This window comes from Siphateles boraxobius, unplaced genomic scaffold (assembly GCF_051911475.1).
Source record: "Siphateles boraxobius isolate OS27281-9 unplaced genomic scaffold, OSU_SipBor_1 6, whole genome shotgun sequence".
Classification (NCBI taxonomy): Eukaryota; Metazoa; Chordata; class Actinopteri; order Cypriniformes; family Leuciscidae; genus Siphateles; species Siphateles boraxobius.
The window spans coordinates 15482578-15498026 of NW_027509186.1; the positions used below are offsets into that span (position 1 = coordinate 15482578).

Genomic DNA, 15449 nt, shown 5'->3' on the forward strand with positions numbered 1-15449 from the left:
AAATATTTAAATTGACATTTTATATACTTTGGGAATTCCGAAACAACCTTGCATATTTCCAAATGTAATTGTATGTATTATGGCCTGCACCTACACTGCAATATTTAAAATTGTTCAACTGCAACTCATCCAATATGTAAAAAATATTTAAACACTAATACAGCACAAATTGCTGTATTTGTAAATGCTCAAGACAGACGTCACTAACTAAACGAAGAGAAGGAAAGCATCATATACCTTGTAAAAGCAATTTAAGCAGCAGAGGTCCCATCATGTTCCTGGGTTTGCCCTTAAGTAAAAACAAACATAACTTTTTGTTGTGCACAAAAAAATAAAGGCAAGAACATATTCTGTCCAATAGATTAACATCAGAAATCAGTGGAGTATTGAGCACCCAGAATAATGTGGGCTAAATGGAAATTATGAAGCCTTAATTCTTGTTACATTTATTATATATATATATATGTTATTTTAACATACTGGTTTTTACATTTTCTTCCAAATAAGGCTGTTTTATTGCAGTTGTACACAGTCTTACAAAGTGAAAAAATTGTAGGCAGTCTTAGCCAACAGAGACTAGTCTACACCCTACAATATAACTTGATACAATTCGAGCTGTAGTTACTTCAAGTTACTGAGGTAACACTTGGCATCTTGTCTTTTCTAGATAAACTTGACATAACCTTTAGATGCAAATAAAGGAAAAAGTGTCCTAAAAGTATTCTGAAATCACCAAAACCCCAAGTTTTAATGCCTGTCTGTGATGTTGCTTTATGCTCAAGTGTATGCAGAGGATTGAAGTGTGTTCTCGCCTTTTTGTTTCTTTCCTTTGTTACCTCTCTTCCCGACCTCTAGACGGTTAGGGGAACGTAACACACAAAATTGAATTACATTTTTTCCAACAAAATCTAATTTGTTTGAAATGATTTGGTGTAATCTTGCTGTATGAACTTAAATTAATTTAGTCAAGACTACTAAAATAATTGTCATTCCTACTAGATTAAGTTTTGTCAAGTTAACTAGATTTATTTTTTTCCTGCTTAAAATCACCAAAATTACAATTTTAGCTAATTTGACTCTCCAGTTCCCTTTCGTTGTCACTCCGAGTTACGTCGGATGACGACGAATGGGGTTTCGCTTAGAAAGCCTATCAACTTCGAGTATTACAAAACGAGCCAATGGCAAAGAAATGCCATGGGTCTGCGGAATTTGCATGGCGTAACTCCGCCCCACCTCGTGGGTATAAAAGGAGGAAGCCGGCAGCAAGCAGATATGTTTTCGCTTCGGAGCCAAGTGTATTCTTCTCTCCACAAGCCATCTCTGAATTGTCAGCTTTACAAACGAGTACCTCGAGTGTTGGTGTCACGGCGATCTACGGCGAGAGCGTGCTTCCTGCTGATCTGTTGCAGTGGTCTGCCAGTCGGTGCGTTTCTCCCCGGGTGCTTCAACACTTGAGTTTTCTCTCACTAAAAGAGCTTACACGTGGCACGTCTTTTTAAAGACGGCTCGCCCGTGCATTTCTGGTTGCAACGGACTGGTATCGGACTCTGATGGGCACGAGCGCTGTCTAGTGTGTTTGGGCTTTGATCATGCTTGAACAGCGCTCGTGGGTGACTCATGTTCTCGCTAGGAACGTGATCATCGCGTCATATATAGGTCGAGACTCGGTGAACTCGCAAGAGTGAGAGTCCCCTCATCCACCCCCCGATCTTCGGCTGGTGGCCAGGGTGACCTGAGGGTTACGGTCTGGATCTAGGCGCCGACTATGTGTCCGCGTCCCCAGCCCCCCTCTTCAATGACGGTGCCCGCTAGTGAACTGCTGATTCCCGCGAGTCTACCCTCTGGTGGCCCGCGTGTTTCAGTTAAAGCTACAGAGGAAGATGCCATGTCTGTTGCAGCATCACTAGGTGGGTTTGAGTCTTCTGGAAGTGAGGGCTCGTCACAGCTGCCACCTTCCGGTGTGCATACGGCTGTGCCTGAGTCTGATCCGGAGATGACGACCATGCTTTCCTGGGACGATGAGTTTTGGGTAAGGCCGCCGACCCTCGTCCACGGCAAACCCCAATACCTCTCTTCCCGGACGTGCATGATGAGATCTCGAAGTCCAAGAAGACCCCCTTGTCTTCTCGGGACCGCTCGCTGATCTCATCCGCCTTTCCTCCCCTCGATGGGGCCGCTGCCCATGGGTACACTGGGGTTCCCCCGGCTGAACGCTCTGTTGCGATGCAATGTGTCCTCAGAGTGCTTCTTCTCGGCGCAATCCTAAGCACCCGCCCGTGGCCTGTAGTTTTTCGTCTACGCTTGTGGCGAGATCCTATAGCGCCACGGGACTGGCAGCCGCCTCACTGCATGCCATGGTCATTCTGCTGGTCCACCTGACCCAGATGCTCATGGACCTGCACGAGGGCGGGACTGACCCAGGGCTCTTCACTGAGCTGCGCGCCGCCACTGACCTTGCTCTCTGAGCGACGAAAGTGGCCGTACGCTCCCTGGGTCAGGTGATGCTCACCAGTCTGTGGCTGAACCTGTCTGATGTGCGGGATGACGCGCGGACCCGTCTGTCCGACATTCCCATATCCCAGGTCGGCCTCTTCGGCGGTGCGGTTGAGGGCTTGCCCAACGGCTCTCAGCCGCCCATGAGCAGAGTGAGGTTGATTCTGTCCCGACGGCCCCGCCGTCCGCTCAGATCCCTCGTCTGCCCACCGCCGAAGGCGCCCTCCAGCGGCTCCCACCCCGCCCGTTCACGGGCCGGCTCTGGGGGCCGCGGGCGGACGCCACAGCCCTCTCCAGCCCCGCCCCCCGCTACACGCCGGGTTAAACGGCGCTCGTGAGACGGGCACCTCGGCGATGGAGCAGACTGAGGTTGATTCTGTCCCGACGGCCCCGCCGTCCGCTCAGATCCATCGGTCTGCCCACTGCCGAGGGCGCCCCCCCGCGGCTCCCACCCCGCCCGTTCACCCGGGTCGGCTCTGGAGGCCGCGGTCGGACGCCACAGTCCTCTCCAGCCCCGCACCCCGCTACACGCCGGGTTAAGCGGCGCTCTTGAGTTGGGCTCCTCAGAGATGGGACTCAGTTCTTTCCAGGAGTTGGTAGCAGGACCACTCCTTTCCCCGGGGAGGGCCGGGGAAGAATCCTTATTCTCCAAAGAGCTGATTCTCCCGTCTCTGAGCACAGAGTTCTCGGACGTCACAGAGCGCCGCCCACAAGCCGTGCTCTCCTCGTCCCCCTCTGTCCCAGAGGTGGTTGACATGGCGTGCCATCCACGGACCGCTTCGCCGCTGTCCCCCTCTGTCGCCAGACCCCTGGCAGAGCAGGCCCCCGCGGGACGACCAGCCTGGTCCTCCCCTGGCCCCCTCTGCCAGGGCGCGGTTGCTAACTGTGCCCCCTCTCCGGGCCGCTATGCCGTCCACATCTGGGCCAGTTACTCCGCTTCGCTGCCCCTCCGGGGGGACGCCTGTGGCTCGCATGATCCCGTTGGTTCAGTTCCTGGGAGCCTGGCTAGAGCTTCCCCGTCTGTCCCACTGGATCGTGCGTACCGTCAGGCTCGGCTATGCGATTCAGTTCGCACGGTCTCCTCCCCGCTTCAGGGGAGTCCGCTCCACTTTGGTTGGTGGCAATGCCCCTATCATGAGAGCAGAGATTGCCACCCTGCTGGCGAAGGGTGCAATCGAGACTGTCCCTCCAGCCGAGATGAGGTCCGGCTTCTACAGCCCCTACTTCATTGTCCCCAAGAAGACCGGTGGGTTACGGCCAATCCTGGACTTGCGCGTGCTGTACCGCTCCCTTCACCGGATGCCGTTCAAGATGCTCACCGCCAAACGCGTTTTCGAATGCATACGGCCCCAGGATTGGTTTGCAGCGATCGACCTGAAGGACGCCTACTTTCATGTCTCCATTCTTCCTCGACACAGACCGTTCCTCCGGTTTGCTTTCGAGGGGCAGGCATACCAGTACGCGGTTCTCCCTTTCGGGCTAGCCCTGTCTCCTCGCATCTTCATGAAGGTCGTCGAGGCGGCCCTTGTTCCCCTTCGAGAACAAGGGGTTCGCATCCTGAGTTATATCGACGACTGGCTGATCCTAGCTCACTCTCGAGATCAGGTTTGCGAACACAGGGACCTAGTGCTTCGGCACCTAGCCCGTCTGGGCCTTCGGGTCAACTGGGAGAAGAGCAAACTTTGCCCCGTGCAGAGGATCTCTTCTCTCGGTATGGACATCGACTCGGTCGCCATGTCCGCGCAGCTTACGAGCGAGCGCGCGCAGTCACTGCTGACTTGCCTAAGACAATTCGAGGGCAAGAGTGCGGTTCCACTGAAACTTTTTCAGAGGCTCCTGGGGCATATGGCATCTGCAGCCGCGGTCACGCCGCTCGGATTGCTTCATATGAGACCGCTTCAGCTTTGGCTTCGCGACCGAGTCCCGAGGTGGGCAGGGCAACACGGCACGTTCCGAGTACCAGTTACTCCGACCTGCCGTCAGTTCTTCACCCCGTGGGCGAACCTCGGTTTTCTCAGGGCCGGTGTCCCCCTGGCACGAGCTTCCCGGCATGTTGTTGTCTCAACAGATGCCTCCACCACGGGCTGGGGCGCCATGTGCAATGGACATGCTGCTGCGGGCTCCTGGACAGGACCCCAGCGGCTGTGGCATGTCAATTGCCTCGAGTTTTTGGCAGTACGCCTTGCCCTGCACCGCTTCCGGGCGTTGCTCAGGGGTCAACACGTACTAGTCCGTTCAGACAATACCGCCACTGTGGCGTACATCAACCATCAAGGTGGTCTACGCTCCCGCCGTATGTCACAACTCGCTCGCCACCTCCTCCTATGGAGTCAGAAGCATCTGAGGTCGCTTCGAGCCATCTTCATTCCCGGAGCGCTGAACTATGCAGCCGACGAGCTCTCACGGCTTCAGCCCCTCCCTGGAGAATGGCGACTCCATCCCCAGTCGGTTCAGCTGATTTGGGACCAGTTCGGGGACGCGCAGATAGATCTGTTTGCCTCTCACGACTCGACCCATTGCGCCCAGTTCTATTCCCTGACCGAGGGCACGCTCGGCACGGATGCTCTGGCGCACAGCTGGCCGCAGGGCCGCAAGTATGCGTTTCCCCCAGTGAGCCTTCTTGCGCACACTTTGCGCAAGGTCAGGGAGGACGAGGAGCAGGTCATTCTGGTTGCCCCTTACTGGCAACCGGACCTGGTTCCCCGAACTAGTACTCCTCGCGACAGCACCTCCCTGGCCGATCCCTCTGAGGAAGTACCTTCTTTCTCAGGGACGGGGCACCCTATGGCACCCTCGTCCCGATCTTTGGAACCTCCACGTGTGGCTCCTGGATGGGACGAGGCAGGTTTGAGTACCCTACCACCAGCGGTGGTGGCTACCATCACTTCCGCTAGAGCGTCGTCCACGAGACACGTCTATGCGTTGAAGTGGAACCTCTTCGTCAACTGGTGCTCTTCTCACCGAGAAGACCCCCGGAGATGCTCGATCAGTGTTGTGCTTTCCTTCCTTCAACAGGGGCTGGAGCGAAGGCTGTCTCCCTCCACCCTGAAGGTCTATGTTGCCGCCATTGCCGCACATCATGACCTCATCGAAGGTAAGTCGGTGGGGAAGCACGACCTGGTCATCAGGTTCCTGAGAGGAGCGAGGAGACTAAATCCTCCTCGTCCTCCTCTCGTTCCCTCTTGGGACCTCTCAGTGGTTCTAACTGCCCTGAAGAGTGCTCCCTTTGAGCCCCTGCAATCAGTCGAGCTTAAGTTCCTGTCTATGAAGACAGCGCTCCTGGTTGCACTGGCCTCCATCAAGAGGGTTGGGGACCTGCACGCATTCTCCGTTGACGAAGCGTGCCTGGAATTTGGGCCGGCTTCCTCTCACGTGATCCTGAGACCCCAGCCTGGATACGTGCCCAAGGTTCCTACCACTCCCTTTCGGGACCAGGTGGTGAACCTGCAAGCGCTGCCCTCGGAGGAGGCAGACCCAGCCTTGGCACTGCTCTGTCCAGTACGCGCTCTCCGCGCCTATGTAGACAGAACGCAGTGTTTCAGGACCTCAGACCAGCTCTTTGTCTGTTATGGTGGGAAGCTAAAGGGAAAGGCTCTCTCCAAGCAAAGGTTGTCTCACTGGATAGTGGACACCATTGCTTTGGCTTACCAGCAGCAGGGTCGACCGTGCCCCCTTGGTGTGACTGCCCACTCCACCCGGAGTGTGGCGTCCTCTTGGGCTCTAGTGCATGGCGCCTCGCTAACAGACATCTGCAGAGCTGCAGGCTGGGCGACACCTAACACATTCGCCAGATTCTATAATCTCCGAGTGGAGCCTGTGTCCTCTCGTGTACTTGCTTCAACCAGCTAGTACCGGACCCGCTCAGGTGTCTTCGCTTGCTCGCCATTCCACTCCACGGACTGGATACGTGCGATATTTTCCTCAGGTGAGCTTTTCCGAAAGCCCTGAGCTCCTCCAGCACTCCTGACGTCGGCGCCAGTGTCTATTGCCTGCGCGTCGGCTAGGTGCCTCCCGTGTGCATGGTCCCTCCTCTGAGCGACCCCCACATGTGTATTTCCACTGTAAGCCTCTCTGAGCGTGTGTCTTTCCCTTGGCAAGCCACCTTGCCACCCCTGGGGTTGAAATATTCCACCTGCGGCTGGACACCCCAGTGTTTTCCATATGCTTCCTTCGGGTCATATGTGTATTCTCTAAGTCCCCCCCCCCCCTCCGGGCTGGCATTAATTGCATACTTCCCCTAAGCTTGGGATATGCTCGGAGTGACAACGAAAGGGAACGTCTACGGTTACGTATGTAACCCTCGTTCCCTGAGTAGGGAACGGAGACGTTACGTCTGCCTGCCACTTTCCGCTGTACCGCGGGGATCGCCTGAGCTCAGTCTTGGCTCCTCAGCGAAGAAACATATCTGGTTTCAACTTCAGGAACAAACTTCAGGTTTAAATATATTAGGTTGATTGAACACAATTAAATTAAGTTGTGACAAAATATTAATCAATTGTGTTACTTTAATGTATATGTGTATATGCATTCATTACTAACATAATATGTATTTGTATGGATTTCATATTAGTGTGCACGTGTATTTCATATATGTATTTTGAACATCCAATAGTATACATGTATATGCGAGTAATTTATAGGTGTATATGCACGTGTGTTATAAATGTATTGATAAGCAAAGTTTTATTTAAATCCTACGTGGCGCCTCATATCATACAGTGGACTACCAGTTAAATTTATAAAAATGTGGGACCAAAAATGTTTCAGACACAAGTGTTTTTTCTTTAATTGCTAATGTGAACATTTTATACCACAGATTGAACAAAATTAAGCATTGCTTGGTTATTGGTTGACCTAAATTGGTATTATCTAATTGTGTACTTAAATTTAACAGCTGACAGCTATTCAACCTAATTCATTTGTAAGACAGTCCAACAGAAAGATGGCCAAAACCAGTGAAATATCAACTGATTTAATAACTGTAATAATTGTCATATTTTATTACCATTTTCTAAACTATAGGAAATAATATAAACTGTGATAATGTGAGAAATGTTGAAGGTGTCTAAATCAATTTTGGTTTGACTGTACATTGGCCCCAACATGACATTAGATATTGGTGGTTTATTTGTGAGTTAGGGACATGTTTGTAAATCATTGTGGTTTTAAATAGCAGGTAAATCATTTGAACCATGAAACATTCAGCATTTAAGATATTATGTTCTTGATGCTGATAATTATATTCTAAAACCACCCGCCCAAACAGAGCAGGAATACAGAAATACAGATGCCAAAGTGTAACCGTGTATAAATTGCAGTGCACTTTATTAAACCTTTTTATAAACTATTTGGTACAAATTAAACATCAAGATGTTATTTACAAAAACTGATTGTTACTAAAACAGAGTCAATGGGGGTCAACTTTGGAAGCTTGTTTCCGCCACTAAATAAATAAATAATAATAATAATTTCGACTTTTTATCTCACAATTCTGACTTTTTTTCACACAATTGCGAGTTTACATTTCGCAATTCTCACTTTATTTCTCAGAATTGCGCGATATAAAGTCAGAATTGCGTGATATAAAGTCAGAATTGCGAGATATAAAATCAGAATTGTGAGATATAAAGTCAGAATTGCGTGATATAAAGTCAGAATTGCGAGATATAAAGTCGCAATTGCGTGTTATAAAGTCAGAATTGTGAGATATAAAGTCGCAATTGCGTGATATAAAGTCAGAAATATGTGATATAAAGTCGCAATTGCGTGTTATAAAGTCAGAATTGTGAGATAAAAAGTCCGTCTTTTTTCCTCCATAGAATTGGACTTTATAACTCGCAATTGCGAGTTTATATCTCACAATTCTGACTTTATAACACGCAATTGCGAATTTATGTCACGCAATTCTGACTTTATAACACGCAATTGCAACGTTATATCTCGCAATTGTGACTTTATATCTCACAATTCTGACTTTATAACACGCAATTGCAACGTTATAGCCTATCTCGCAACTCTGACTTTATAACACGCAATAGCGACTTTATATCTCACAATTCTGACTTTATATCTCGCAATTGTGAGGGCTTACAAAATCATACACCAAAAAAAAAGCTTATTTTAATCTGGAGGAAGTATGAAAAGCCAATAGAATGTTTGTATTTGATCAATTGACTTGTCCAACCCCCTTTTCAATGTCTTTTCCTCACCTGCACACATGCGGCAGCCATGTTTTTTCAGCTCCACAAAACTTTGAAAAAGTGACATTTTCCTTAGGATTTCCATGAAATAAAAAATATTTTCACAATTTTGGGTAAGTTCTGACTTAATTTCACTCTGTTGATTATGTTTTCATTGAATATTTATTTTGTAAATGTGTAAAATAGCTATGTTGCCTCAAAGCAACAATATGCAACAGTGGAATGAGAATTCCCTGTTTTCATGCTAGTTAGCAATACAATATTATGAGCAATATAACATTTTCACACAGTTGGAAGGATACCAAGACTTATTAAAGTAATTGTCAGTATGTGCCTTGTTTTTTTTTTTTTTTTTTTTAATTCTTAATAAAAATAAAAATATTTATGATGACAGTTTAGCTATAAGTATGCATAGGCATAGCCTAGAATTTGTAGCTTTGTAAGCTCAGATGTGTGTGTGTGTGTGTGTGTGTGTGTGTGTGTGTGTGTGTGTGTGTGTGTGTGTGTGTGTGTGTGTGTGTGTGTGTGTGTGTGTGTGTGTGTGTGTGTGTGTGTGTGTGTGTGTGTGTGTGTGTGTGTGTGCACCACCAAATGTTCAATCTGCCTCTAATATTTCCAGATACATATAATAATTGTGTAATTATCTTTTTCAGTGACAATGAACATAACAACATTCTATGGCAGAAAGAGGAGTCAGGCCTCAATGAGAATGAATGCATAAAAATAATACTCCTTTGTTGCGCATTGTTACTTCTAGGTAACAAACCCCACTAAGATGGTACTGGATTTAACAGTATTACTTTTTCAGCACAAATGTTTTTTTTTTTAAATGAAGTTGATGTTGAAGATCTTTCATAAAATGTGTTTTGTTATGAAATAAAGAGACATATATTAAATAGACTGCACTTTTTGTTTTTATTCCCATTATTGCATGTTGTTGCGCCAAAGTAACATACCTAGATCTACCCCCTATTATTATAATTTTTGTCAATTATGTGTTGAATTGTTCAATGTGCTCTATGACTCGTAATAAAATATTTTTTTTCTCTATTATTTCATATATCATGCAATAGAGGGTTAATGGGTTATTTCAATGGTGATAAATATGTTTACGAGCTGTTTAATTTATTTTATTAATTAAAACTAAGTCCACAAAATTATCCTATGATGGGAACATCATGAAGCGCCTAACAGAACCCTATATATAACTTTTTTCTTAATGGAGAGTTACACCATGTCTACATCGGATGCGAGTGGCGCAATGTGATGTGACAAAAGACAATCAAACTCAATATAATCAGTTATGTTCTGTTTATGACGTACTAAAAGCACTTGCAATACTTCTCATAGGAAGGACAAATGGATTTGCAATGGTTGCTTTATCATGTCTAGTGTAGACAGCTTTTGTGGCGCGATGCGTCCGGTGTAGACACGATGTAAGCATCATAACAAAGTACGTAAATACAGTAATATGGTCCTATATGCAAACATGTTTAGGCAATTAGGCCAGGCTTAAATTCAACACTCAGTTTTTTTTTATTAATATGTAACAGGATTGCCTGCTCTCAGGATATCTGACAGAAGATGTTGATGTGAAGTCTACTGTGTTCCTTTGGCATGGCATTTTCATCAGATATTTCCATACAAGTTGAGGTCTGCCGTGTTGGTGTAATCATCATCAAAAGCATCAGCCTTGACATGAAAGATTTTAAAAACAGAGATATAGAAGTCAGGTTAGACAGGCAATAACACATATCAGATATGCACATGCATGAATCAAAAGTTATGAGATAAAATATATGTATGATCGACAGGACGAGAAATCAAACACTTAGAAGTTAACATGTGTTCACATAAGAATAAATCATATACTCACAGAGTAGCATTTGGCCTTACTGCGGTGAATCATGTGAAAAAAATAATTTTAAATAAATAATAAATTGATTTAAGCATTAATCAAACCAATTATTGACAACTGATTTAAACAACTATGTTTATGTTATGTTATGAATCTATTCAGAGACTTATATGTAGTTCAAATGCTCTGTACCTCTTTGGTGATGGCATACGAGGCTTGTCGAAAGGCTTGTTTCCTGACACTGTACATACATTGTTTGCCCTGTTAAGATTCAAAAACCTCCGTCATACTTAAGTAAAAGATAGCTTTATATAAATGACCTATTGTAAAAGTTGCTCATGACAAAAATACTTGGGTATATTGAAGTAACTTTCCACAACACAAGGGAATTATCAGTTTATGCTTTCCCTGAAAAATTAACCCATGACTTTGGTGTTGCTATCACCATAATATATACTATTTTACGGAACAAAAACATTTGCAAAAACATTTAGGAGCATCAGAATCCTTGATGATGATAAAATCATACTAAACATGCAGATACTTGCCTTTTGTCCAAATTCATGTCAATTTGATGCCCTTGGCCTCTCCTTTAAAATGTAAAAACAGATATTAGATCAGCAGAAAATGGATTTTGATGTTTACTTAAAAATTTCCAGGTGTGAAAACGCTGGCCTTCATTGCTCTTATCCACATTTTAGATCTATGGTTCCCTAGCTAATTCAATTAACATAACTAGTAGCCTACCATAATATGTTTTGATGGCACAACATTAATTCAATTTGTTCATTAAACGCTTTTTATTTTACTAGAAAAGCAGAAACCAGGCTCAAATAAAGCCTATATTTTTTGCAAGGACAAAAGCAAGATGAGGTAGTGTGTGGATACCTTGAAAATCTACTCCAAATAGACCTCCTAAATCAAAAAAAAAAAAAAGGAACAGAAAAATGGAAATGAGAAATTTTTATCTTGTCATATATTCATTTACAAGATTAATGTTTGACATGCCACCCACAGATGTGCAGAAAGAGAGTGTAGACATTAACTGATACAAGCTGCAAAACGGAAGTGAAACTTTTCAAATTAAAAATAAGCATTGTGTTAGTTGATTATGGTCATGCTGAAGATTCGTCCTCAACAAAAGTGCTGAATATAAATGTAAAAAAAAAAAAAAACAGTAAAGGGGACTTTTTCAATAACTAAAGATAAGTAACACACAACAGCTTACTGCTTGAATTTGTACAATTTAATGATAAAACAATCTTCTGTGCTGTATAAATGGCTTTGCTTACAATTTAGACACCAAAAAGTTACAAACATTAATACTGTGTTCATAATACAGTGACATTTACAAGAATAATTGATTGATTCTAGACATGAATCTAGACAAAATGTAAGTGCTAATACTTCTCAAACTTGCAAACAAGTCAAAGTTAAACGCAATTAATGGTGTATTTTATTAAAACAACATTATCAATATACAGAAATTGAATATAAACTAATAGGTATTAATTTACAATAAGGTTAATTAGTTAATGTATAACTAACATGAACTAACAATGAGCAATACATTTGTTGCAGTATATTAATCTTTGTTAATGATAGTTAATACAAATACAGCTGTTTTTTGTTCATATTAGTTCACAATGCATTAACTAATGTTAACAAATACAATCTTAGATTAACACATTAAAAAGATGAATAAATGATGTAGACGTATTGTTACTTAGTTCATGTTTACTAAGGTAGTTAACTAATGTTAACTAATGAACTAATCACATGTAAAATAGTCTTTACTGTATAAATTAAATACAGATTAATCATTATTAACCCTTTAGGTGCCAGAGGTTTTTTCCTAAAACGTCCAATTTTGACATCTTAATTTCAAAAGTCTATATATTAAAAGTGATAAAAGATAGAGACTTTCTGTAAATTAGAGAAATATTAAGGATGACCCAAAGTTTATGTAGGGATTACATTTTCCCATCTGATTTGCATATTATGACGTCATATGGTGGCGGCAATCTTGGATTTTTCATGAAAAGTCACGTTTAAATGATAAAATGCAGCACTTCTTTCCCCCCAAAATGTCCATCACCTTCTGTATGCTATATTGCACAATACTGAATGCTCAGGTATATAGTAAGTAGTAAACAAACTGTAAATCATTACTAATAAATGGTAGAAACAAGCCGAATGCATGTAGTGGTTGGCCTTTTGCTGTAGAGATTTTCCATTTACTAAATACAGTAGGCACTCTGATTCCATGTATGCACTGTAAAAAATGATCGTGATTTTAACGGTAAAAGACTGTAAAAATGCTACAGTGCAAAACTGTTAATTGGTTAACAGAAAGTTTCCTTACTATATACGGTAAATAACTGTGATAGATCTAACGGTACATTTAATGTAATTTTACTGTATAATACCGTTAAATTTACAGTTTTTGAAAGTGAAAAAGAACAACTCATTGTATAATTTACAGTGAAAAACCGTAAATTGACATTCCCACAATTCCCTGCGTGACACTTCACATTTTATGTATTTTTATTGAAATAACTATGTTTCTTCTTAGTTTTCTTAGTTCTTTTCTAATCAGTTATGTACATTAGGGTTTTATGTCACATTTAATGTTGTTAAATTAATGTTTATTGCATTTTTATAATTTCATGTGTGTTACCGTGATGGTGTTTAATGTTTGTGCGAATCACACTGTGCAGCTTCTATATAATAGTATTAACTTTCTTGTGGAAGATTGCTTGTGATAAGCTTTGATTTATCACGTGACTCTCATCACTGCTGTGGTGATTGTTGGTTGTCAGTGTATTACAATGGTACAAAACAGATATTAATACTTCAATGGGTTGGTAAATTAACATTAAATCAGATTATGAAATACGGTTTATTACTGTAAATTTTACATTGAGTCTGTAAAACCAATAACGTTGATACTGTATTTTTGACGGTAAAGTTCTGGTAACCACAGCTGCCGGTTTTATTCCGTAAAAACAACGGGATTTTTTTTACAGTGTGGGGCACATATATATTATTCATATGACATACAAACACAAGTAGACAAGACCTGTTCAGTTCAAACGCTCACTCGCCACGGCAAGGCATAGATCATGAGTGAGATGATACGAGCAGCACGGCCAGATCTGCTTCGCGCGCGCGACGAGTGTGCACAGCTCGGACTATTGTCATTGTCATTGCGCATCCTCACCCTGCCTCCACGTTGCCTCCTAAATGTCCTATGAATACTTCGACCTCGTCTAACATACCCAGTTGTATTAGACAAAGTCTCCACCACAATACTGTCGCCGCGATTGCGGAGAGGCTCTGATAACATGGCTCACTCGCACACTAGCTCCGCTTTTGATCGCACTGATTCAATGCGCTCTAACTCTGAACATTTTGTATAGAAACATGACTTTTTTTGAGTCGTGGGTGAAGCATGACATGTCTGCCATCCAGTGGAGGGGAGGTCGAACGAAATTTGACACCCAATTTGAAAAAAATCGGCCGTTTTATTCAGTGCGCGATCTTGTCGAGTAAACTCAACCGTGGCGCCTAGAGGGTTAAAGCTAAACATATTATTCAGTCAAGAGCAGTGTGTGATTTTCCCTTTTTTTGTTTGTTGGATTGATGACATACATCAGCTTGTTTATTAGGCTGCTGTCAATTTAAGACATGAAGCGAATCTGATTTTCTCCCAACTCTTTACAGACATTTAAGAAAATTAGCATTTTGACATCATTTTGCGTGTTGTAGTCGGTTCAGGTCCGATAATACGCAAAAGAGAATTAAAATCTGTACTTTTGCACTGAGAACCATGTATGTTGTTTACAGAGAGCCGCATCACAGACCAGTACTGAATTGAGTTATCTTTTGCATCTTATCGTGCTTGAATGGTTGAAAAGCACTTGAATTAATGAGATTGTGATCATGCTAGCATAAATATGTTTAATGCATAATTGCGTTAAATAGGTTATTTTGAACAAGTTAAACAGAAGAAAAATAATAATAATATCAATAATTATAATTAACAATAAAAATAATTGGGTGGTGATGGCGCAGTGGATAAGACACATGCTTTTGGTGTGAGAGAACCGGGTTCGAATCCACTGTGAGACACCAATGTGTCCCTGAGCAAGACACTTAACCCCTAGTTGCTCCAGAGGCGTGCGACCTCTGAAATATAGCAATTGTAAGTCGCTTTGGATAAAAGCGTCAGCTAAATGAATAAATGTAAATGTAATTAACATGTTAATTAATATATAATGTATTATTAGATTATTAAATATTGGCAACATAACTGTGAGCTTTTATCAACAGGAAACATCTTTAAACGCATTGTACTTCCCCTCTCTACCCCAGTCAGATCCAAAATAACACATAAGCACCATATACAATTTGAGTCTTTGCCTGGTTTCTAACTTTTTTTTATAATATAGAAATAATTTGTTTTTTTTTAGGGTAAAAAGTGTATTAAATACTTAAAGAATATATATAACGTACCTGCTATGAGTTCAGTAAGATCACACAGATGCTGAGTTTAATGCTTTTTTGTAAATATGTATGTGTGTGTGTGTGTGTGTGTGTGTGTGTGTGTGTGTGTGTGTGTGTGTGTGTGTGTGTGTGTGTGTGTGTGTGTGTGTGTGTGTGTGTGTGTGTTTGTTTTTGTGATTTGTGAGGACACAAAATTTGTGTCCACACAAATCACAAAAACAAACACACATTTAATGTGTATAATGACATGGGTATTACACTGGTATTACAACTTGAACGTGATTTATTACCCATTTTCCACCAAAAAAGAACGGGTTCGGAACTGGTGCTGGTTCAAAGTTGGTTCGGAGTTGGTTCAACTTGCGAACCTCCTCAGAACCTGTTTGTTT

At 43.0% G+C, this 15449-nt stretch overlaps 1 protein-coding gene across 4 annotated transcripts in view; it reads right to left on the reverse strand.

Annotated features, from left to right (window-relative positions):
* LOC143715923 (sialic acid-binding Ig-like lectin 14) overlaps positions 1-15449 on the reverse strand; it is a 98585-nt gene that overhangs the window by 68156 nt on the left and 14980 nt on the right. For 2 of the 4 annotated variants that reach the window (XM_077207823.1, XM_077207824.1), the window contains 5 exons: positions 11440-11466; positions 11100-11141; positions 10744-10812; positions 10570-10588; positions 9590-10385 (listed from right to left, as the gene is read on the reverse strand). The exons of 1 other annotated variant lie outside the window; for it this stretch is intronic. In XM_077207823.1, the coding sequence (XP_077063938.1) occupies positions 10323-10385; positions 10570-10588; positions 10744-10812; positions 11100-11141; positions 11440-11466 (220 nt within the window). In that variant the 3' untranslated portion in view covers positions 9590-10322. Of the gene's footprint in view, positions 1-9589; positions 10386-10569; positions 10589-10743; positions 10813-11099; positions 11142-11439; positions 11467-15449 lie in introns of those variants that run through there. One more of the 4 variants, XM_077207825.1, reaches the window with a different exon arrangement.